Here is a 24,472-nt window from a genome sequence, read left to right on the forward strand (position 1 = left end):
GTGTCGAATTTGAAGTCGGTGGGGCTAACGGTTCTCGAGTTACGTGGATTACACATGTACAGACAGACGTACAGAGACTTATTGGTGCATTTATACTGTAGATACCGGTAGATACTGTAGATTTGGTCAAATCCACATACAGTACAATGTAGGTCTGCATCTTCTATTCATTTGCTAATTGTATTGTGGTAGTGACATCTTATGATGTGACATATTATGGTGGTTAGTTATTTGTCTGACCTATAGAGCGCTGCAGTCCCGTCCCCACCCAAATGTGCTGACATCATCAATTTGTGATGACGGCATTGGCCGTTTTTAGCCCAATGAGTGTTTTTTTTTCAAAACTAATGCCTGGAATGGATTCAGCATCATGAAAACCCCCTAGTTTGACACATCACATGCTACATAAAGCATGATGAAATTTTGAATATTTTGCCTTCTATAGGTTGTAATTGGTATGGTCACATATTATGCCAATTATGAAAATTGCCCAACATATGCAAGTTAGCATCCAGCAGTTTCTACATGCTGGGGACCCATACTAAACATTTATAACATAAAACCTTGGCGTACTCAACATGTCCGGGTTCACAATGGGGCTCTATGGGCTGGCTACTAGACTATTGTGTATATTGTCATGATTTGTCACGACAAAAGTTGGCTTTGTCCGCGGCGTAAACGTCTTTAAATAAATACTTTCAGAAAAGTCTATGAGGAAAATGAACGGGGATTTATTTTCCGGGTCTCTCGAGGGGGCGGGACTGCGACGCTCTATAGCCCTGAATACAAGACAGGTGCTGGCACTAGGGACATCTGGGCACCATGTTTTTCGGATGACATGGGCATCTGGACGAGTGGGAACTTAGAGGTGGAGATAACTGGCACTAGGGACATGTGGGCACCTGGACAACTGGGCACTAGGGACATGTGCAGGCGCGCAGATAGGGGGGGGGGGGGGATCGACCCCCTCAGTTCATGAGGAGGGTCCCCTCCAAAAAAAAGCCATGTACCGTATCGAAACTGGCCCCTGTAAAATGAAAAGTCCCCCCCCCCTATTTTTCTATACTGTCCATTCTTTCCCTTATTTTCTAACTGTTTATATGATGATGTCCATCTGTAGTCTTTAAATGTTCTGATTAATTGAAAATGGAGCTCAAAATTATCTTTATTATCACAATAAAGTTTTACAAGTACAAAAGTGTGTGAAATTTGTTTTTATGCACAGTTCCCATAGACCCTTATGTAAACAAGTCTTTTCTTTTCAGGTTTTATCCTCTTAGAAGATTTTGTATTGACCTGTACTTTCTTTGAACTGTACCCATTCTACAAACTGATAATACAATGTTCAATCAATCAATCAATTACAATCAGGTGTCTCGTTTATCCTAACTATATGTTTCGTCTGCCGACCTAAAGTAACCGCTTCATGCACTTATACTGTAGTAAGACTACATTACACACCTCATTATGCATTCCACATAAGTGATGTGCTTAATTAACGTAGTGTCTGCAACATTCCATATTATGTGATATTATTTCCTGTTTGCACCATGCTGCTTGTTCCACCGAAGTGCGTTCTCTGGCAGGACAGGAAGGGACACAGGAAGGATGGCAACAGGCAGGGGCCTCTTGTCTCCACGTCTAACTGAAATATCGAACCAACAGTCGAACCAATATTTATTTATTTTCAGTTCTATCTATATCTACCATGTGTTCTTGCTTACTGTGAGTTGCTCTGGACTAAGAGCATGTGTCTAAAATGTCTAAATTGTAAATTGTAGGTCCCTGCAGGCCTGCACACACAAGTGTGGAGTTGGAATGAAACCACCTTGACCGAGCTGAAGAACATTCTCTGCGAGGACGTTCCTACGTACTGATGCGTCGTTATTGTTCAAAGGTTATCTAGAGTCCAATAAACAGGCTGTAAACATAAGTCATGGGACCTTAAGAAATGGCATATTTTAATGATTGCCCGGGATACATATCCCAAAATGAAAGGGTCCATGTGATATGAATATGAACAGAAAATGACATGGATAAAAGCAGATACGACCTGTTATATCACAAATCAGATAATTCGATCATATCAGTCTGTTGCTCGGGGCACCCCTTGAAGCACAGGCCAGCGCTGTCATGTCTGTCCCGGAGACACCTATATAGAAATCTTTCTGTGACCTTGCTAAGCAGAGCTAGGGTGCACACTCTTATAAGTAATGGTAACTGCTTAAAAGATCTACTTCATCTCATCAGTACCTATCTACGGATGATATCACTACTTCATGTTGTTGTATTGTTTTGTAGTCATCAGGCAGGAAGAATCATCCGGAACTTCCTTTTCCAGCAAACCGGAAGAATAACAATAAAAGCTCTCGTAGCCTGCGGCTTTTATTGAGAAAAATCGGTTTGAAGGGAAAGGAAGTTCCGGATGACTGATGACTACAAAACAATACTACAACATGACATAGCGATATCATCCGCTCCCGACCGGATCATAAACCCGAAAAGGAATGCTGCCCAGGCTAGAATCCTGTAGAATATTTCATGGACAAATAATGCACTTCCGGAAAATTCGTCTGGCTGTGGCCCGCTGTTAAAACGTACTGTAAGTGGAAACCTCATAGTAACCAATTTGAATGGAATCTGGTCAAACTGACTGATACTGATACAGAACCATATACTGTCAGGTGGAAACCTTGTAAGACCAAAATCATTCCTTTACAAAATATATAATAATCAAAAATACGTAAAATTGTTAAAATAGCCTATCTACAAGCTCACACTGCATCATATTCATATCTTGACATGTTGGAAGCTTGTAGATCTGTTTTTTCTTTACTGTGTTAAAGCTGCTGATATGACGACACGAAAGTCATCATTTCTTGTATTCTTTTCTTTTCTTTTTTTTGCCATGAACAAATTTCAGTTTTCAAACACACAGGCTCACGCACAGGCTCACAGACGAATTCCTATGATAAATGGATGTTAATTGTTATTAACATGGTGCACCAAAAACAGAAATCACACAATTAAGCCTCACCAACATTTTAGTTTGTGTAATAAAAAAAAAGAGAATAATTTGTTCTGACCGATATAACCCATAAACAGTCAGTATATTTTATAATGTAGTCAGACTCAAACAAACCCTTCCCACCCAAATGACAGACAGGTGAGCAACCTGTAGTCTCTTCCACTCATTAATGCTGATCATGAACAGCTGTGGGACCAGCAGCAAGCCTTAAAACCTCTGCTGAGGGCCAGTCAGTCACTTCCCCCACAACATCTAACTTCTGGCAGGCAGCAATGGAGGGAAGCATTATTTGCAACATTGTTCTTTTTGGACTAAGTCTTTGTTTTGCCCATGGTAAGAGCTTTTTGGTTTGTTTCCAATGTGCATTTATTAAATTGTAGGTCTGTTGCAAATTCATAGGAAGACCAAACCATTTTCAACTCTGAAATGTTTGAAGTTTGTACTGATAGTTTGGGGGAGCTTTCGTTTTATGATATCACCTGAATATACTATATAGCTCCAGATTTTATTTTAATCTTTTCCAGTCTGTTCAGATGAGTTTATGATGTCAACTTTATTTCTGTACAACGGCTTATATGCACTGCAGACATATTGGGCCTTATAGCCCAAACCACACTAATTGCTAGCCGCAATTTGCAACTCTAGATTTTTTTATAATGGGATGAATCTAGAGTTGCAATACCCTCCATTGACTCCCCACTCATCATTTTGCGTTTGCGATCTGCTTGTCTTAAACGACGTTAAACTCACCAACATTGCAGCTGTAGTCCAAGCTTGAATTATTCTCTTTCAATCTGCAAAGCTTGTTTTTCATAAAAATCCCCCGTAGACATGTTATGAGCTACTTTCTGTCAAGAAATTCTGTGCAAGTGATTCTTTTTCTAAGTGCTGGAGTTTGGAAGCGCTCGTCGTATGTCACTGAACGTCCCTGCATGCATCTGTTTCGCATTTGCACATAATGCAGGAGGCAGCAGCGCGACCCCTTAATACAAACGAGCGCTTCCAAACTCCAACATTTCTTCTTCTTGACAGAAAGTAGCTCATAACATGTCTACGGGGGATTTTTATGAAAAACAAGCTTTGCAGATTGAAAGAGAATAATTCAAGCTTGGACTACAGCTGCAATGTTGGTGAGTTTAACGTCGTTTAAGACAAGCAGATCGCAAACGCAAAATGATGAGTGGGGAGTCAATGGAGGGTATTGCAACTCTAGATTCATCCCATTATAAAACAATCTAGAGTTGCAAATTGCGGCTAACTAATTGCAACAGACTTTATACAAAACAGTTTTAAGGCATGTCACACCAATGCAACCCTTGCAACTTACTCTTGATGGAGTGGGGAGATGAAGGCACACACTAGCGCAGAGCTATGGAACTGTTCTCTTATGCTTGCATAGCCCGTCTCCGGACCCCCCGGGTTGAGCTCCTTTGGACCCCTACCACGTAGGGTCCGGTATCGCCGGCTTCAAGCGACATGGGATGCAATCTGATTTACCCTGACTTAGCCCTGTGCTGCGCTGTGGGTGTCACGCTGACATATTCCAAACGAAGCATATGAACGCTATAGGAGACAACGAACCATCTGACCCCCCCCCCCCCCCGCGAACGGCTCAGAAGCCGTTAAGTATTTTTAATGTTTGTACGACCGTTTTGGCAGCTACCTGCGACAGAGGCAGGAACGCGCAGATAGCCAGTTCCGGTGCTCTGTCGCAGGTGATGGAGGCGGTACAATAGGATGTCAATAAGGAAGTCAAGGAAGGAAGGAAGAGAGCTGCCAAAACGGTCGTACAAACATTAAAAATACTTAACGGCTTCTGAGCCGTTCGCGGGGGGGGGTCAGATGGTTCGTTGTCTCCTATAGCGTTCATATGCTTCGTTTGGAATATGTCAGCGTGACACCCACAGCGCAGCACAGGGCTAAGTCAGGGTAAATCAGATTGCATCCCATGTCGCTTGAAGCCGGTGATACCGGACCCTACGTGGTAGGTGTCCAAAGGAGCTCAACCCGGGGGGTCCGGAGACGGGCTAATGCTTGCATAAATGCAGACCAGCCTCTTCTCTGTAGCAGAAATATAAATTTTTTTTTACCTACTGACCAATACAAAAGTGGTTTGTGTAATTGGAAAGCTTACTTTCCTTAGTGGATGCACTCTGAGCCCGCAGTGTCTACTAAGGAAAGTAGGCTTTCTAATTACACAAACTGCCTTTGTATTGGTAAGTAAAGCGTTTATATTTCTGCTATTGAGAGGCTAGAAGCAAAGGGTGGCAGGGCCTTAAAATGCAGCAGCACAGGGCATTAGGGCTATGGACCAGAGCTAGTCCATAACTGTTTGTTTTTTACTGTTGAGACCAAAGACAAATTTCCATACGTGGACAAATAAATCTAACTAGGCACACACCTGCCCCAATTTTATATTGTATTAGCATACTGTTATGTTGTATTTAAAAAAAATGCATGGTGCTGCTTTAATTGGTAAGATGTGCTAGTCCGGCAGCCAACAAATGGGTTTCTTTTGTTCAAAGTGGGAAATTTGTTATATATATATATATATATATATATATATATATATATATATAATTTTTATTTTTTTTGCTTAAAATTGTCTATATAATTCATGAATCCACTTGCTTACTGGCAGTATTGAGCAGTTTTAGGATGGGCTATATGTGACCATACCATTAACCTCAAAGGCAAGATTTTCATTATGCTTTATCTAGTATGTGACATGTCAAACTAGGGGGATTTCATGATTCTGAATCCATTCAAAGCATTAGTTTTGCATGCAAAACACTCCTTGGGCAAAACGGCCATAGCCACTTCATTTGTGATGACTGCTATGGCCATCTTTAGCCCAAGGAGTGTTATTTGTGCAAAACTAATGCTTGGTATGGATTCAGAATCATGAACCCCCTAGTTTGACACGTCACATGCTACTTAAAGCATAATTACATTTAGACATGTTTGCCATATAGGTTGCCTATGGTTTCATATAAAACTCAATGCTGACAGCCGTCAGCAAGTGGATTCACATTTCCACTCCACACCCCTGGCTTGGCACTTAAATGGGCATTGAAGCTAATCATCCCCACTACCCCAGTTTCATTGCAATGTTTGTTCTCTAGTTTACAACATTCATTCATCAACATTGTATCATCATGAGCTATCAACAAATATTGGTTGGCTTAACTTTGTCTTTCTCCTAAGTCATTAGCTGATTTTGAGGGGTGCTAGCCCCTCTAAACGGCTATAGTGTAGATTCTGTCAAATGAACATTAAATGCCATTGACGATGAATAGAGAATTTACACGTGTCTGAGCAAATCGGCTGGGTATGTCTGTGGCCAATAAGGGACCACCATTCTTGATGATCACTTCACACGGGTGTGATTTAAAAAAAAAAAAAAAACTCCTTGTGCCAACAGGACTCTGTTTCACACTTGGAGCTGCCATCACGACTGTTCCGTCTTATGCCCCTACGGAGAGTGAGTCAAACTCCCCCGCCCTCATGCAAGACGCTGGAGCTGGCACCAACGCAACCGGCCTCATGCAAGACGATGGAGCTGGCACCAACGCAACCGCCCTCATGCAAGACTATGGCGCTGGCACCAACGCAACCGCCCTCATGCAAGACCATGGCGTTGGCAGCAACGCGACCACCACCGCCACCCTGATGCACGACGAGGGGGCTGGCTGCTGCAACTCCACACAAGACCACCAGCAGCACTTGATCATGTTTGCAATAACTGTCCATAATTTAATTAAAGTTTTTAAACTTATCATTGACTTCTCCTTCTTTCCCCATGTTCACTAAATGTGAGAATTGACCAAATGTGGGTTCAAGCTGTATGATTTGAATATTCGAGGTTGAGTAAATGCCATCTTAAAATGTTCAGTAAAATGGTTATCACTGAATGGCTGAAATTGTGTAGGCCTAGGTTTTAAATTATCTCCAGTGTTGGGCAACATTATTTAGTAATATGTTTACTTTACGTATTACTCTTTTAGGAAAAAGTAAGACTCAAGAGTAATATAGTTGCATATTACTTTTCATCCGGGCCCCTTCCACCTGCAAAAGAACAATCTGTTTAGGCAGCTCCACATTTGGAATTCAACACTGCACACATTGCTGCAGTATCTCAAAACGCATAGTATATAATATTGCATACATCAATAACTAACAATATAAAGCAACAGTCTCTGACTTTGAGGCAGCCTAGTCTCAAGACAGACTGTTTATTACTACACCCCCCCCCCCCCCCCCCCCCCTCCCACCGCAAAAAAGGAATGTACACAATCCGTTAAATCAGCTTATTTTAGAACTGCATACTAAAATTAAGAGTCACCGATCAGCCAAAAAGGCTGGTGTGTGTGTGTATATATATGTAACGGCAGCAAACTAAAGTAATGTGCTATTTTTGAGTGGTGTAAACCACTCCAACTGGCTTTGTTAGATTACGTGTCCATGAGCATGGTTGCTATGGTCACTCAGTTCACACGGGTGTGATTTCATTACGTCAGACCACAGCTGATCAGGCTATAATACCTTACACCACTCAGTTCACACGGTGTGATTTTTTTTTTTTACAAAGTAAATGGTAATATTACTGTTGTCAGAGTAATAACTTACTTTACTCGTTACTGGGACGTAATATAGTAACTCGTTACTGCCCAACACTTTATCTCTGTGCATAAGAGAAATCCCCCTTTCCCCAAAGTAGGCCTAGTCCCTTTGAAAGTGCCCTGCAGTTTATGATAAAATCTGACCCATTGGTTGTGTACAAAGGGGATTTATTTATTGAACTCTACTCTTCTGAACTCTTCCATAATGGGTCTAAATTACTGCTACAATTAATTGTACTGTAGCGGCCTACTTATCTAAGTACAGGCCTAGCCTATGCTGATCCCAGATAGGCTAATTTCTTCTTCACATTTCTTTTCGTTATAGTTCCGATTTGAATGTTAGATTACTAATAGTCTTGAAAATCGACCAATGTTTCTTAACAGGTGCGCAAGCTGTATGGCCATGCAGACACCGCCCCCTATGGGCCGTAAAGCGTAAACTAGATTTCCATGATCCATTATGGACCCAGATAATCTTCTCTACAAGATTAGTCAGGGCTTGTCCATGAGGATTCTTGAGCCAGCTTGTTTACTCGGGTCTCTTATTCCATCTGTTATACTTCTATCGATTGTCAGGTATGTGTTAATCTCCCATCCCATAGTGCCCACGTCACGGAGTTACTATCTTTACTGTTGTGTAAAGATAGTTGTGAATTTTCCTCCGCACATATAAGGCTAATTGCCTACAGGTGGCCATGGTGGACCTCGTTTGGTATTCACTTAGGTAATTTTAGGACAGATGGCGACAAATACCAAATGAAGAATCCATAGCAATAGCATCACTAAAATGTGAAGACCTTTTAGGCCTATTATGGTTCAAAGAAATAACTTCTTCTCAATTTAAGCTGCAATAGGCGTAGGGTCTATTTGGTAGCATGACAGTTTATACGCTATACATTTCCCTTTGGCTAATCTTGGAATAGACAACACATAGTGGTCATGCATGTAGAGAATGGTTTGCGTGTGTGGGGACTTTGATCAGTCTATGCGTGCATGGTGATCTTCATTTCCATCCAACAAACAACGAGCCTATTATTTGTGATGCGTTTTTCTCTTACCGGTAACTCAATTATAGCAAACCTACATATGCAGGCAATTCTTTTTACAGTAGCCTACATATGTTTATACGTTTTTGTCAAAATGATCAAAGATACACTTTGTGGGGGAAAAATATGCTATTAGGCCTACAAATGAAACGTTTACACACGAGCCATTTAGCTGGGGTAGCCTACAGTAAGGTGACCATGGGCTATCTATCCCATGATCTCCCACAGTAGGGCTTTAGGGTGACAACTGACAAGTCTCATTTCCAAGACATTTCAGGCGTCCCACAAATTGAAACCATGTCCCACATTGTGACTGGCAGGCATCAGTGTTCAAATGCTCTAATAGTTAGTCCCCTATAGCCGGAGAGCCACAGGCCCGAAAGCTCAACGGTTAAGGATTAAACTGTGATATCATGCCGTAGCCTACCTTCTATTTGTGTTTTCTCTATTCACTTGGTCATTAAGGTCCACAGAATGAGAGGCCTGCTCTGCCGAAAACATTGCGAAAAAAGGTTATGGCCATTTTTGTATACCACACCATAGACAACCAATATAAGGCAAAATTTCCCACATTTCATCATGCTTTAATAGCATGTGAGTCATGTGACATGTCAAACTAGGGGGTTTTCATGATTCTGAATCCATTCCAAGCATTTGTTTTGCAAGAAAAACAGTCCTGGGCCTAAATACGGCCATAGCTGTCATCACAAATGTGATGAGGTCAGCATATTTGGGCACATTTTGGCAAGTGGTTGGCCGAATTTAGACCAAGGAGTGTTTTTCGGGAAATTTGGGAAATGTTGCCTTATATTGGTTGTCTATGGTGTGGTAGGCTATACAATAATGTCCATAACTTTTTCGTGATGTTTCCGGCAGAGCAGGCCTCTCATTCTGTGGACCTTAATGACCAAATTAATAGAAGAAATTACACCCGTGTGAAGTGAGTGGTGCAACTCCGTGTGGGGTTTCCCGGGGGGGGAGTTCTAGACCCACAGGAAACGCACCCAGGGTGCTGGCCCGGTTCCGGCGAGCCGCCCCGCGTCCGAAACGGTTGAGAAATGACAGAGTTACTGTGTGCCGGTCCCTCTACTGTACCCTACTGTACTGTCACTGTACTGTACTGGCACACCTGAAATCACCATATATACAGTTAATATGTGCGTGTGTGTTTGTGTGTGTGTTAGGTTGCGCACAGGTGGTGAAAAACAACCATGCTGTTTTCGTGCTCAGACATACCCAGGCAGCCAGCCAGGCAGGCACCCACACACATAGTCACTTAAGGAAGTGGTTTGCACCACTTAAAAACACAAATAAAAAGTACGGCATGACATCACAGGTCCTGTCCAATTTTGGGCCTGTGGCTCCCCGGCTACTAATAGTTGGCGTTCTGTTGTAAAGCTCTCTCATTGTCTCTTTTCCTGCTAGATGTGTTTTTAATCCTGTTAAAATAACATGAGAAATATCCCCTAGGCCTAGGCCTAGGCTGCAGTACCAAGTCACCCTATACCACCCATGACCAAAATGAGCATTTTAAAACAATGTGAGACACCAGAGGGGTTTAATAACAAAATAGGCAATATTAGACCTATGGTCGAATATGACATCAAGGCATTTAAAGGGATAGTTCAGATTTTTTTAAGCTGTATGAAATACAAGTTTGCCATTAATATAGTGGTTGCAAACTTGCAACTGTATTAATTGATTGCCCGAGTCCCATGGTGGGAGTTCTGCTCTGGTTTTAAAAGTAAATTAATCCACAAAACTAACCTTATTTGTATTGTTCACCTATTTCTATATTAGTGCAACTTTCGTTCATTTTTTACCCCTCTATCACACGGAACTTTGTTTTTTGTGTCCATATCACTACGCCCAAAAGATAGTTCCATGTGATAGAGGGGTCAAAGTTGAACGAAAGTTGTGCTAATATTTTAGAAATAGGTCAACAATACAAATTACGTTAGTTTTGTGAATTAATTTACTTTTACTGCGTGGCCCCTGTGCCCCCCACAAAATGACCGGAACTACTTAATATTGACCAAAACCAGAGCAGAACTCCCACCACGGGACTCGGGCAATCAATTAATACAGTTGCAACCACTATATTAATGGCAAGTATTCCATACAGCTTAATCTGAACTATCCCTTTAATAGCAATTTACGTAAGTAATAAGTTGCTAAACCTGTCCGGTCCCACCCCACACAAGCGATACTTCTGTCCCTCAATTGAACAGTTTGGATCTGGTCACCCTAGGGCATCTTAAATATATGACTGGTGAATGAATCCAGGAAGATGTCACACTTTAGTTTATTCTACGGATATGATTAACAGGAATTATTATAGTAGGGCTGGGCGATGTGACTTCAAACCACATAGACTACAAGTAAGACGCGCGAACACGGGAAGCGAACGCAGCTCGTAAATTGCAATAACAACAATTAGAATAAATTACGTACTTTTTTAAGGGTTTTTTTAAGTTACGTTTTTTTGTGTGTGTGTGTGTGTGTTTTGTGTGTGATACAGCTGCGCCCTCTGGTGGCGGGCCGGTGGTGTTACAGCGTGACACACACAGACACACAGATAGATAGACAGTTTAGGCCAGCTTCAATAGTTAGTGCTCACTGCGTTCGCAATCACTGCGTTCGTAATAATACAGGGTTAAGTAGTTAATCGACTAATCTATTTAGTTGATTATTTGTCAATTAGTTAATTTACAAAACAAATACATATATATATATATATATATGTATTTTCGTTCTGATATATATAAACATATAAACGTGCTTCTTGATTATTTCCTTATAAGTCTGTTATTGGTCCTAAATATTGGTTTCAATGTATTTCCGGTTAATTTCCCAGGCTATAGCATGCTTATTAATTTTTCTTTCTTTTCAGGACACAACAGTCCACACACTTTAATGCCTTCCTCCAAGAGTTCTCATCACTGGGCATTCTCAGAGTTACTTGGCCAGCGAAGGCTCTTAGGGTTTGGAGCTCTGTTCGCATGGCTTGTCCTCTTCCATCTCCTTGTGAATGTCTGGCTCCTCTGTATCTTCACCAGTCTCCTGGTGGTTCTTGGGGGTTGGCTTGGGTCTCGTGCTCTGCTGGACGCTAACAGCTTGCTGCACTTGGAACATTTTCTTCCACTGGGTAACATGCAGCCACCTCTGCCTTCCCCTGAACATGAGCGACGTCTGGACCTTGAGATCCACAGCGCTGTCCACAAAGCCATGCGCGACTTTGTGTCCTCGTGGTACCGCATCCTGCTGGCAGGGGAGGAGGGGGAGTTTGAGAGAGTGGTGCGCGATTCCATGCTGGAGTCAGGGATGGAACTTAAGGAGCGCACACGGCACGTGGACAGGAAAGCACTGCTTCAGAGGGTTCTCGAGCTCTACGGATGCCACCTGCAGAGATTCATGACAGCAAGAGAGATGCAGGCAGGAGCAGCGTTGACGCAGAAAGACAGCGGCATCAGCCTCTGGCAACGGTACAGTCAAGCTGATGCCCCCCATCCTGCCCTGAGGAGTGCAACCGCTGAACTCAGCTACTCTCGAGCTCTGGTGTACCTTGTCTTACATGTGCTTGTCCCATATCCCAACATGGAAACGAGGACTGGAGGATGCATGGTAGCAGAGCTCATCACCTGCAATGTACTGTTGCCCCTCATAAGTAGGGTATCTGATCCTGACTGGCTCAACCAGACCATTGTGGACATATTCACCAAGTCCAGAGAGCCTCACGAAACTGCCACGGATGAGCTTTTTGGAGCAACTCTATACAGAAGTCAGTCCCAGGATGAGTCCTGGGTCACCTGCAGCTCCCTCTCGTCTGACCAAATGGGTCTTAGCACCAAAAGCCTCTCAAATCCCACCGATCTGTACAGCCAGGGTCTGTTTTGGAAGATAGGTTCCTCACTGGACAGCATGGATAGCCTAGCTAGTGTTGGTAAAGGCGAAAATTGCCATGAAGGTCTGCTCATGCCATGCCGGGTTAACTGCTTTTATCAGAGCCCAGAGCCCGACCATGACTCCCAGTCTTCAGAGTGTCAGAAATTGTTAGTCGAGTCCTCAATTCAGTCAGACTCAGACGATGAGCAGGCAGAAAGCTTCTGCAACTGTGCCCCTCCTCCAAGCAGTTTCTGTAACGTGATGACTTCAAAAGACGATGGGGCTTCTGGCTGCTTCAGCACTCTAAGGTCCCTCGGACCCAAAGTGGTGGTGACAGAGGACTCCCATTGGCCAGCAGGCATAGGCCAAGAGCGACCCTCAGTTTTTCCTCCAAAGCGGCGTTGTCTTCCCCCATATAACTTTGATGCCTCTAACAGTCTTCCAGTTGTACCTGTTAACATACAGAATGTCCACATTGCTGGCACGCTCACCTCCAAAGAGCCACGTGGTGCTGCCTCACACCCCTATACTTTATACATTGTGAAGGTATATGCTATTTCAAGCCCATCATTTTGTGTTTGTGTCTTTATGAATAGGATTTCATCTATTATTCAATGAACATGTTAGATTTGACTGCACTGATGCATGGGGCTGTGTGTTTCGTTAACTTTCGTAGTATGAGACAGTAATGAACCTGCAACCTGTGGCTCATCACACTGTCAACCGGCGATACAGTGAGTTCCTTAACTTGCAAGCTCGTTTAGAGGAGAAGCCAGAGCTCAAGAAGGTCATGAAAAGTAAGACAAAAATCCACTCTGCACTGATTTATTTTTACAGACTGATTAATTATTGTCTCCACCAGGCCGAAGGCATGGGGAGAGAGTATGTTTTGCACTCTGTGTGTGTGTGTGTGTGTGTGTGTGTGTGTGTGTGTGTGTGTGTGTGTGTGTGTGTGTGTGTGTGTGTGATGTGTGTGTGTGTGTGTGTGTGTGTGTGTGATGTGTTCAAGACGGATCTGTCCGATATTTCATATTCCATCCTAATTGGCTAACATTGGCTTTCAAAGTTTGCAGGATTGGCCCGTTTTACTAAAGATTTTTGGAACAAAATGCCTCAAATCATCCAATTGCCATCCAAGGCGTAAGAAGAAATGGAACCCTTTTCACATTGGCCTATTATAGCGTCACCAGGAGGCCACAACCTGACCTGGCCTGGTGGAGACCTGTGCCCCGAGGGGCACTTTATCTAGTTGTTTCAGAAATGATTTCCTTATTACTTGTTCTGCACCTCAGACGTCAGAGGCCCAAAGAAGCTTTTCCCTGATCTCCTGTTTGGCAATGCAGATATTGAGAAGGCGGAGGCTCGTAAAGGCCAGCTGGATACATTTCTTAAAGTATGGATTTGACCAACAGAACAGTAATTCAATTAAGAATAATTTTTGTGTTAATGTAGTTTGCCTGATTTATTTTCTCTATATTAGCAATTAAACAGCATTCCTGAAACAGCCAACAGTGAGGAAATGCAGGAGTTCCTCGGTCTCAATGCAGAATCATGCGCTTCTTTTGAAAAAAAGTTTGCGATGTCAAGAATTGATAAGGTAAAGAAAAAAGTTGTTTTAATGAAGATAATGCTCCATTGTAATTAGAAATCAGGTTTCTTTTTAACTGGTGAGAGAAAATACAGGTGGGTAGGCATGGAAATATAAATATAGTATATACCTATATAGTAATATACCAACTGTTGAAACACTATGCTTTTATAGTAAACATATGATGTCAGTAAAATTCAGATTAATGCTGAGAAAAAATGTCATGGGTACTTACTGTACATATCTTATAATGGAATTGATACAGTGCACAGCAACCATGTTCCTTTTTTAAATGGCAAGGTGTGGACTCCGATGAATGTCTGCAATATTTTATTAGGCACTGGGTTGTTTGTCTCATATATTCTCCAACATGACTGCCTCCGAAGATGGTGGTGAATGCTTTAGACACACTGAAGACGGCCTTCCCACGCCCGGAGCCCCAGAGCCCCACAGAGGACCTGGAGGGAGAGTCTGATGGCAGAGCAGGAGACAGCAGGAGATACAGGTGAGTCCCTCTAGTCTCTCCACATAGACACTATAGTGTAGACTAGATACAATACAGTTGGGTGCCACCGATATTGTCCCTTATCATTTGACCCATTAGGCCTGACCTCAATTTTTTTTTAAATCCTTCTAAATCCTCCAGTTTTCTGAAATAAATATTTTCACGATTTTTCAAAAATAGCAGACCTACAAGCTCGTAGCGCGCCACTCGGTGGCGCGCTATGAGCTTGTAGATCTGCTATTTTTCAATAGCTAAATTATAACATAATGTTTAAAACACCAAAAGGGGTTCCCGCCCAAAATGGGTTAACTGTCCTTTTGCGCAGATCACGCAAACCTCAGCAAAAAGAAAAGGACAATATCGATGGCCTCCAACTGTACATCACATTTTTAAACTATATATTTCTTAATAATTTCACCAAAAACATTTATAACAATTTATTACTATTAATATAAAAATCACACCCATGTGAAGTGAGGGCAGGGCGCTCTTATCATCGTAGATCATCATACATCATCTCATTCCGGCCAATCAGAATTTGCGTCCTCACCTTCGTCATCAATGTTTGTGTTACAAAATTGTCCATTCATTGTCAACGGCATTTAATGTTTGGGACAAAATTTGGGTTACATACACTAAAAGCTAGACATAGTACAGGGGGCTATCGTTCTTCAAGAATAACACTGTCTGTCAGTTATGTAACAGATAAAGATAATTAAATAGAATTAAATAGGATTAAACAGCCTGACTTTGGCCAGTTTACTAAAAGGGGCGGAATCAGCATGATCCAGTTTTCAATTAGGACTTTGGCGATGTTATCAGAGGTGGCAAGTGTCTTAGGCCAAAAAATTATTTCCCTCAAAAAATGACTTAGGCCATTAGTTTAAGAAGGTGACGAATAGGCAAAATCAGCTTTGAGTTAGGTTAGTTAGTTAGTAAGGTTCCCCCTTTTTTAAAGGAAGTACTGTAATACTCAAGGACACATTTTACTGTCTGCTTTCTCTTGTATTGTCTTGTTTCATAAGGTGTTGCGTTTGAACTGCTGCTTGGTTGTAATTTTATGTTTCATGCAGCAGGAGGCTCCGTTTCCCCAGCAAAGTTGCTCCCCATCTCAACATAAATGACTTGCAGCCTAAAGTGACATACTGCTTTAGCGAAGGCAGCGCTGTAAGTTAGTGTGGGATTACCTTGCGGGTAACGCTTTTCCCTTCCTAGACATTTTGTGGAGTCAAAAGTAGTTTACAATATTTGCATTGAAAGACTGAAAGTCCATTACATTTCAAAGCAAACATTGTACTATCCAAAAATACATACTAAGTTACAGATACTAAAATAATGTATTTACTGTAAGTACAGTGCTCACGTAAATGTGTAGGCTATAGGGTGCTGCGTTGCTGCTTGCCTATCGGGCCTGCCTCTTTAGTCGACTGGTAACGTATGCACCTTGTTGATACGAGGTCCTCTCAGCCGAGGCTACAAGTGTACCTAGTTACTGTGCACCACTGCCAGATACAAATGATCATTTGGAATGAACTTCCAATTGCAATCAGAACTAAAGACTCACTCCCAATCTTCTGAAGATTGGGAGTGAGTAGTCTGAAACCTCACCTCTTCAGACTTCACCTTAGCCCACAGCACTTACTTGCCCTTACTACTAGCACTTGCCCTAGCCTCGACGACCTTGCAGGCGAATGCAAAGGCTAAACTTATGTAATTTAGATAGCATAATGTAGACATAGCCCTCTACTGTATAGTGTATACTCATAATTGCATTGTACAGATAATCTACTGTTAGACAGATATTAGGTTCTTAGCTTGCTTATGACTATTTCTATGTATTTGATGTATTACCATGTGTTGTTGTCTTTCTGCTAAATGCCTAAATTGTAAATTGTCCCTCTTGGTGGCTGGCCTTGCAGGTGCTCAATGGGCTGACCCCCTCTGGACTGGAGAGGTTCATCAAGGACCAGGAGAGGCTGGTGTGTGGTGGATCCACTGGGAGGGACACTGGGGACGTGAAGCAGAGCTGTGAGCAGCCTGCCACAGACAGGAAGGCATCGGGAAAAGGTTGCGTCATTTTGTCTAGTCTACATCAGTGTTTCTTAATGTGGGGTCCAGGCAGGTAAACACATGTGGTCCTTGAGGGAGTTCCAGCAGGCCCCCAGCTAAAGTTTTATAGTTGGAAATCCAAATGGGACCTTACAGATCTTTTTTGTTGCTAAATAAATATGCTGTAAGTGAAGACAGTGTGCAGGATTCCATTTTTGAGTGGTGGAACCACTCCTATACGGAGCTTTGTGTGTGTCTGGCTGGCTGTGTCCCTGAGTCCCTGGCTCATTGGCTGTGTCCGAGCACGAAAATAGCGTTTGGTTGCTTTTCATCATCAAGTGTCACTGTTGTGCACTAATACACACACATACATTAACTGTATATATGATGATTTTGGGTGTGACAGTACAGTACAGTGACAGTAAAGTACGGATGCGGTTTCGGATGTGGGGCGGCTCGCCGGAACCGGGCCGGCACCCTGGGCTCGTTCCGGGGACCCCCTGGGGACCCCCACACGGAGTTGCACCATTCACTTCACACGGGTGTGATTTTTTCTACTCTTCCTGTTCATTTTTACGACGCACCTGTCCCCCGTAGGTGTGCATAAGAACTTTTTTCTTCTACACTCTCAAAGTTAAAATACACTGAGGGCTCCATCTTGCGCCACCCTTATCCCTTATCCCTAAACGTATTTGCCATTTCTTACTATTTTGAAATGTTTTAAATTGTTCAACTAGCCGATCTACATCTACACGTTGTGAGCTTGTAGATCAGCTATTTGAACTATTTTAAAAGGTTTTTTTAAATAGTAAAAAATGGCAAATAAGTTTAGGGATAAAGGTTTTTTTTCTTTTTATTATTTTATCCCACGATTTTGCAACCCATTTTTTCACCCAGTGTCAATGATCTAATCATGTAATCCTGGGCGCTACACTTCCTCTGCCAACCTGGGGGGGCAGTGGACTGACCTCATGCTTCCTTAAATGCATGAGGAGTCCAAGCTGCTTCTTTTCACCTGACAGGGGAGAGTTTCCCCGGCCGGACGTAGCGCATGGAAGGAACACGTTATTTCGACCAGTTCCTTTCCCCTCCATCAGGTGCCCCGGCTGGCCAGGGGGAGGTAGTTTAGAGACCAGGATTAGTGCATGTTTTTTGTGAGGGTACCTAACCTAGGGGACACGAGGAGAACATGCAAACTCCACACAGAAAGGCAGTTTAGGGATAAAGGTTAAGGGGTGGCGCAAGATATAGCCCTGAGAACGTAACTTTTTGTATGAAATGTGGATCTGTGGCCTAATACATATCAAATTGAGGGTCCTTAAATGAACATGGTTGATAATCACTGGTCTCCATCACAGGCCTAAGGAGCTCACCTGAATATTTTACCTTGCCTTAAGTTACATGTAACCAAATGCAGGCGGATGGAATACAGTAGCACTCTGAATAACAGCATAAGCCTGCCATGGAGGTAATGGCTAAATGTTTAATTCTGCTGCCAGACAGCCATATTTTGTATTTTTGGTACACCTTCCATCTGCATAACTAGACCTGTACGTGCCCGTCGCAGTCGGCCACCGGCCTACTTGGGAACCTAATGATATACGTTGTCATAGCACCTGTTTTAACTGTCAGCCGATGTCCCACATGGAGATCAGTGTATGTGCCTGTAGACAAACTGAAAAGTGTACTTGGCAATCAATTCGGCCCACTGGCAGAGCCTGATTGGTTGAGCCTCAATTGGCTGAGGCAGAGGCTGGAAATTGCACAGGTGAAAGGAGTTGGCCCCATTAGGCTCACTGGCAGAGCCTGACCAGAGGTTTTTGTGGTGGTTCTGGAGAACCGTGGGTCCGACCGACTCGATACCTGGCACTGCACTCCCTGTGGGGGTGTGGAACGTGTGTGTCGAATGTGAAGTCGGTGGGTCAAACGGTTCTCGAGTTACGTGCATTACAACCGTACACGCACACACACGCATACTCACAGAGACGTGGTGCATTTATAGTAGGATATGCCATCTGTGGGGTGGCAGTGACTAGTAGATAGAGCAGCCGTCTGGGAATGAGATGGTAGTCGTTTCGATACCCGGCTCCTACTAAATGCATGAAAGTGTCAATGAACACCTGAAAGCAACTAGAACCCGACTCTGTCTATTGCCTCCTTGCGCGTTGCACACAAGTAGGCCACTTTTTTATGTGCGTATGCTTGGTAGGTATATATACTGATGTTGATGGTGACGTAATTAAGATATGTTTCAATGTCGGGTTATAACTGGCTGTCGATGGTGACGTAATTAGGATATGTTTCAGTGTCGGGTGAATTAAAGGTAATTTCTGTATGTATACATGAATGTAATCTTTATTACGTCACCATCAAAAGCCAGTTATAACCCGGCATTGATACATATCTTAATTACATTCGTACCAGCACAACCACAATACTTGCGCGCTCTGCTTGCGCAAGTAATGAACCCCTAACTGCTCTCCATGAGCAGGTTGGTGCCTTGCATTTTTGTCTCCACTGTCAGTGTTTGTTAAAGGCTCTATAAAAATGTAGACAACTGACCAACCTCAAATGTTGGAAACTAAAGAGAGTGTGTGTGTGTGTGTGTGTGTGTGTGTGTGTGTGTGTGTGTGTGTGTGTGTGTGTGTGTGTGTGTGTGTGTGTGTGTGTGTGTGTGTGTGTGTGTGTGTGTGTGTGTGTGTGTGTGTGTGTGTGTGTGTGTGTGTGTGTGTGTGTGTGTGTGTGTGTGTGTCGGTGTATGTCCGTGTCTACAGACACAGCAGTGGCAGATGTGGTGTTGAACATCCTTTGTCTGCTGATGAAGGACCAGTGGAGCTGGCTATGCACTGAAAACATTCAGAAGGCCATTAGACTTCTCTTTGGCACCTTCATTGAAAGGTAACGTTGTGCCTGATACTGTATGTACACGCACGAAAAATAGCAGGTCTACTGTACATTGCACCAGCCTCTTGCAACGGCTTAACCCCAAGTGTCGTCCTGATAACTGCCTATTTATGTACTGTATACAAACTGTATGTGCTATTTCTTGCATCACTCTCTGGTGACATAAGCAGTGAGATTGATTGATTGATTGATTGATTTGTTTGTTGAATGACACCTAACAACATACAGTACAGTAGGAAATAATGCATACTGAAGCGTTTCCAACAAGCTCTGAGTCCTTAGGGGATTATTTGATGATCGGTTGACACTTCCTAATATGTATTCAATTATCTTCAAAAGGATGAGTGTCCGGACACTGCTCAGTGCTCCCCCTTCTGTTATTTAACAGGATTCTTTATTTTAATGTCTGTGAATATCTATGATATTCATTTTTATTGTGTTATAACATCTGCAAAGTGTTACGGTTACCAGTCATATCTTCCATCTTTTTTTTATTATGATAATTTTTTTATATAATTCTATAGAGGGAAACGGACTGAAGATAAATAGAACACTATACTGAATATGAAAACATTCAGATTTGTATTGTGCTAAAATACCTTTTCTGTGCTTTGATGCAATGTGGTTCTCTATAGAGAGTATGCACATGCCACATGCATGATTTTCCCATCAGGACACGCCCCCCTGATCTAGAGTGGCAAAACATTGAGCAGCATGGAGTGTTGGAGTTTGGAAGCGCTCGTTGGAAATCACTCAACCGTCCTTTCTAAATGTCACATAATGCAGGAGGCAGCAAAATGTTGTGTTATTGAAAACAAGCACTTCCAAACTCTGACACTTAATAAAAAATAATCAAATGCAGTGCATTTCTTGACAGAAAGTAGCTCATAACATTTCTATGGTGGATTTTTATGAAACAAAAACTGCAGATAGAAAGAGGATAATTCAAGCTTTTCGTACAGCTGCAATGTTGGTGAGTTTAACATTGTTTAATGCAATCAGACAGGACTTTTCTGTTTGGATGAATGGGCTGTCAAGGCCAGAAAGTAGTTTTTTGCCACTCAGTGGGCGTTCCCGCATAACTTCCAGGTGCGATGATGTCACACGCATAGCCTCTATTAAATACTGGTCTACACACGTACCCTATTGTGCTGAATATAAGACCATGTTTTTTTTACCAATGGAAATATCCTAAAAAACGGGGTCGTATTATAAGTCGGGGACTAGACTAATTAACATTCAATGTTCTTTTTCCACAAATGAGTCTTGAAAAATGATAATCAGAGTCGTCTTATATTCGGCACAATACGGTAGGTGGGTGAGTGAGTGAGTGAGTGAGTGACCAACTACATGCACATGGCTTAACCTTGTGCACGTCCCTTTTTCCATGTGTGTCTGTATGTACAGCACACAGCAATTTTTACTTGCCGTTACTCGTTAACATGTGCAGTACACTTCATCCGTTCTGTGCTCATTCCCTTGCTGTTGATATCTAGCAGATACTCTTGTGTTGAACTCTTAACTTACAATGCCAACACTATCTGTGTCTCAGATGGGTGGATGTGGGAATGGCCCACCTCACCAGTGCCCCCTGCTGGGTGATTTACCTGCAGGTGATGCAGGAAGCTGTGTGGCCAGGTGGCGTGCTGCCTGCTCATTCTCGACCGGAGCGCAGCGCCACACAGAGGGACGAGACCAAGAAACAGTGTCTGGACTGCCTGATGCAGCTGCTCCCAGGTATGTGTTCATTTAGCCCTAAGAATTTACAAATGATACGTTCATTTACATTTTGTCCTTGATGCCAGAGTGCGGTCTTCTCAGAATTGTATTGAGAGGATGGCCCCTTGAGATGCAGCATCTTGTTTTATAGGGGGTCCTATACACATAAGTAAAACATACAGTACAAATACACAATTTGCATACAAAAACACATACAATAGGTGAACACATTACATACTAGCTAACACCGACTTGGGACTCCTGAATCTCTGCCCTCCGCAGTCTGATATCTAGCATCAGGGTCTTGACTCTAAAGTGTTGTTGGAAGCTGTCGCACCGTGTAGTGCATCTACATAGGTGGTGAGCTTCTTGCCTTGGCTTTGCCCTGGATTGGCTCCCATAGTGTCAGTTTGCTTGCCACTAGTTCCGGGTGCCTGGCGCAGTGCCCTGCCAACCTCATCCTTCTCTCTCTGACTTTGTCTGTGACCCGTGTAGAATAGAGCAGGGGTTCTCAATGTTTTTGGCTGGGGACCCCCGGAAATGCTTTGGTCATGTCTTGTGACCCCCTCCCCAATACAAATTGACCGCTACAATTTTTTCAACCTTAATAATAGAGAACATCATAAATAAATACTGAAACCAGATCATTATGGAAAGTTTATTCATGTACTATGTGTACTATGTAAACTCTTAATTTCCATTTTCCAGCCATGCAGTTGCAAAAAAAAAGATTTTCTTTTGTTTTGTTTTTGTGGGGGTTTTTTTATTATCTGGGGACCCCCCAAAATATTTTTTTGGACCACATTTCTGATGTGTCCTTAATTAGTAATTCATAATTGAGTCATTGTTGACTAAACATCAATCCTGGTTAAGAATTCTTGGACATTTTAAATTTATTTTATCATTGCATTAAAATGCAATGATAATTGATACCATAAATGTCACCTATCTCAAGCAAGTTTCAAATCTCTGAAGGTTGATGTTCATACCATACTGAAAGTAATGGAATTCAATGGCTTCTTCAAAACCACAGTGTGCTTTGGAAAATGGTCCAGTTGTAGTCACACATGCCAGACCACACCGGTCCAGTCCTTAACAGTTTGTTCCTTTATGTTCTCACACAGAGACCATCACTGACATACTTGGTACTGAGAAGTACAGACTGAGTTTGGAGACAATCCTAGAGTCTTTACAGGACCATCGCATTAACAAGTGAGGTGTACACAATAATGAGTTAATTCAATTCTAAGAGTTTAAAATAGGGATGCACTCAATGGGAAATTCTTGGCCGAAAACGAATATTGGAAACCGTTTGCTGAAAACCAGTTTACCAGTTTTTGTACCATTGCTGTCATGGCTGTACCTTTGTTGTAGAGCTACATGATAATGGCAAAAGACATGATTACATTTTGATCAAGTCATCCCAACAAAACAGTAGGTTACGAAAGGTAACCCCGGTTCTTTGACTATTCTGTTTCGGCTCTAAAATCAACCAAATCAGGCCGAATATTCGGTGTATCCCTATAGTTTAAAATGGATGTCAATCTATATAACCCTGTCTCTGTACTGCTATGTACTGTATAGGCATCTCATCTTCTGCATCTGTGACCTGCTATTGGAGTTCCTGATTCCAGAGTCTTCTGATGAGGCTTTCCAGAATTTCCTACTACAGTCTGTCTAAAATGATGCAGAGAAGGACCATGAAGGACACATAACATGAAACATTCTGTCTCAGTGCTGTAAGGAGCTGAATGATGGTGTATCTGTCAGTTAAGTTTGTGTAAGAATCAGATGTGTGAACAATGACAATCAACTTACTTCAAGTTACTTGGCAGACAGGTCAATGAGCAACCATAGCTCAGGGCATTAGTCCTTTGACTTCTATAGATAATGCCAAGACTGGCCAAGTTTTAATTCAGGTACGACCTTAGAACAATGGTTTATTTACAGAAAGCCTCAGTCAACACCAACTAACCTAAGATAACCATAGCACTTTGTGGTAATAAGATTACAGCGCAAGGGAAATGGGAATAAACCCTCAGTAAAAAGGCAACAGCAGAACAGAAAAGCTTTCTGCTTTTCCAGATATGTGGGGCATAAGCATATATAACTGAAGGCTACTTCTCCATGTTTAGTTCTGACTCAGGGTTCAGAAAGCAGACATGCAGTCTGGATGGTTTATGATTGTGACAGTGTGACCAAACACTGTCCACGTATTTTTGTTCTTTACATGCCTATCAATGGTGCACACTTGTTAGGTAGTAATATGGACAACCCGAAACAACAAACTATAAACATTAAGGTTCTTTATTAAGAAAACAACAAATCACAATCAGCTCTCTCTCACCGTAGCTCTGCTCAAGGATCAAACCGTCAAAATGGGTTGGGTTCCAGGACTTTAAGGCCCCATTTACACTGGCAGACAAATCTAGCCTGAATCAGATCTGTGCCACATCCAGATTGGAATCTGATTTGTTTAAATGCAGACAGGTCCAATACAAGTCACATGGAATCAGATCTTTTCCAATGTGACTTGAGCCACATTCAGAGATGGTTTCAAATCTGATTTCAGGAGATCTGTCTGTCTGAATGCAACAACCTGATCTAAATCGGACTCCATGTGAATGTGTATTTGTTTTTGAATATTGTTTTTATTTTCTATTTTACAGATATTTTTGGTTTGCCACATTCTCATGTGGGGAAAATAAATCATGTTAAACTCTGCCCAACTGCATAAATATCTGGTTGTACTAATGGTCACATATACCCTCACCCGAGTCAGTGGTGTGACAATTATGTTTCACAATTCAATGTTTTATAAACCAAAAGTAGTAGGCCTATGTTGAAGTAAAATTTTTTGACAAACAGGGAGCCAGTGTAAAGATCTAAAAACTGGAGATACTCTTGGTATTATTAGTAGGTTTGCTTTTTTAGGTAGACAAAAGCCACTGTTACAGTAGTTGAGTCTACTGAAGATGAATGCACAAGTTTTCCCAAATCCTACAAAGTCCTTAATTCCTTAATATTAGGTGATAGTAGGCTGATCTCTTTTTTTATAATTGTAACCCATTTTCACCCAGTGTCAATTATCTAATGCAATCCTGGGCTTTACACACCCCCGGCAAC

The 24,472-nt window shown here is 42.3% G+C and overlaps 1 protein-coding gene and 1 long non-coding RNA gene across 4 annotated transcripts; both read left to right on the forward strand.

Moving 5' to 3' along the window:
• Positions 1 to 3,176: 3,176 nt before the first annotated feature.
• On the forward strand, positions 3,177 to 6,806 carry LOC306927739. Its single transcript, XR_013790571.1, has 2 exons — positions 3,177 to 3,361; positions 6,453 to 6,806. It is a non-coding gene; the product is annotated as an uncharacterized lncRNA (long non-coding RNA).
• Positions 6,807 to 8,143: 1,337 nt separating this feature from the next.
• snx19a (sorting nexin 19a) lies at positions 8,144 to 24,144 on the forward strand. 3 transcript variants are annotated; one of them, XM_079507653.1, is made up of 12 exons: positions 8,144 to 8,226; positions 11,590 to 13,127; positions 13,258 to 13,378; positions 13,874 to 13,974; positions 14,062 to 14,178; positions 14,556 to 14,674; positions 15,748 to 15,841; positions 16,594 to 16,741; positions 19,498 to 19,621; positions 21,180 to 21,364; positions 22,471 to 22,558; positions 22,931 to 24,144. In XM_079507653.1, the coding sequence occupies exons 2-12, from the start codon at positions 11,613 to 11,615 to the stop codon at positions 23,025 to 23,027; spliced, it is 2,709 nt and encodes a 902-aa protein (XP_079363779.1). In that variant the 5' UTR covers positions 8,144 to 8,226; positions 11,590 to 11,612; the 3' UTR covers positions 23,028 to 24,144. The 3 variants fall into 3 exon arrangements, with proteins under 3 accessions (XP_079363779.1, XP_079363780.1, XP_079363781.1); XM_079507654.1 differs by having other exon boundaries at positions 13,925 to 13,974; XM_079507655.1 differs by lacking the exons at positions 22,471 to 22,558; positions 22,931 to 24,144 and having other exon boundaries at positions 21,241 to 21,364.
• Positions 24,145 to 24,472: the final 328 nt, after the last annotated feature.

The sequence above is a fragment of the Electrona antarctica genome (assembly GCF_951216825.1).
Source record: "Electrona antarctica genome assembly, chromosome: 8".
NCBI classification, from domain to species: domain Eukaryota; kingdom Metazoa; phylum Chordata; class Actinopteri; order Myctophiformes; family Myctophidae; genus Electrona; species Electrona antarctica.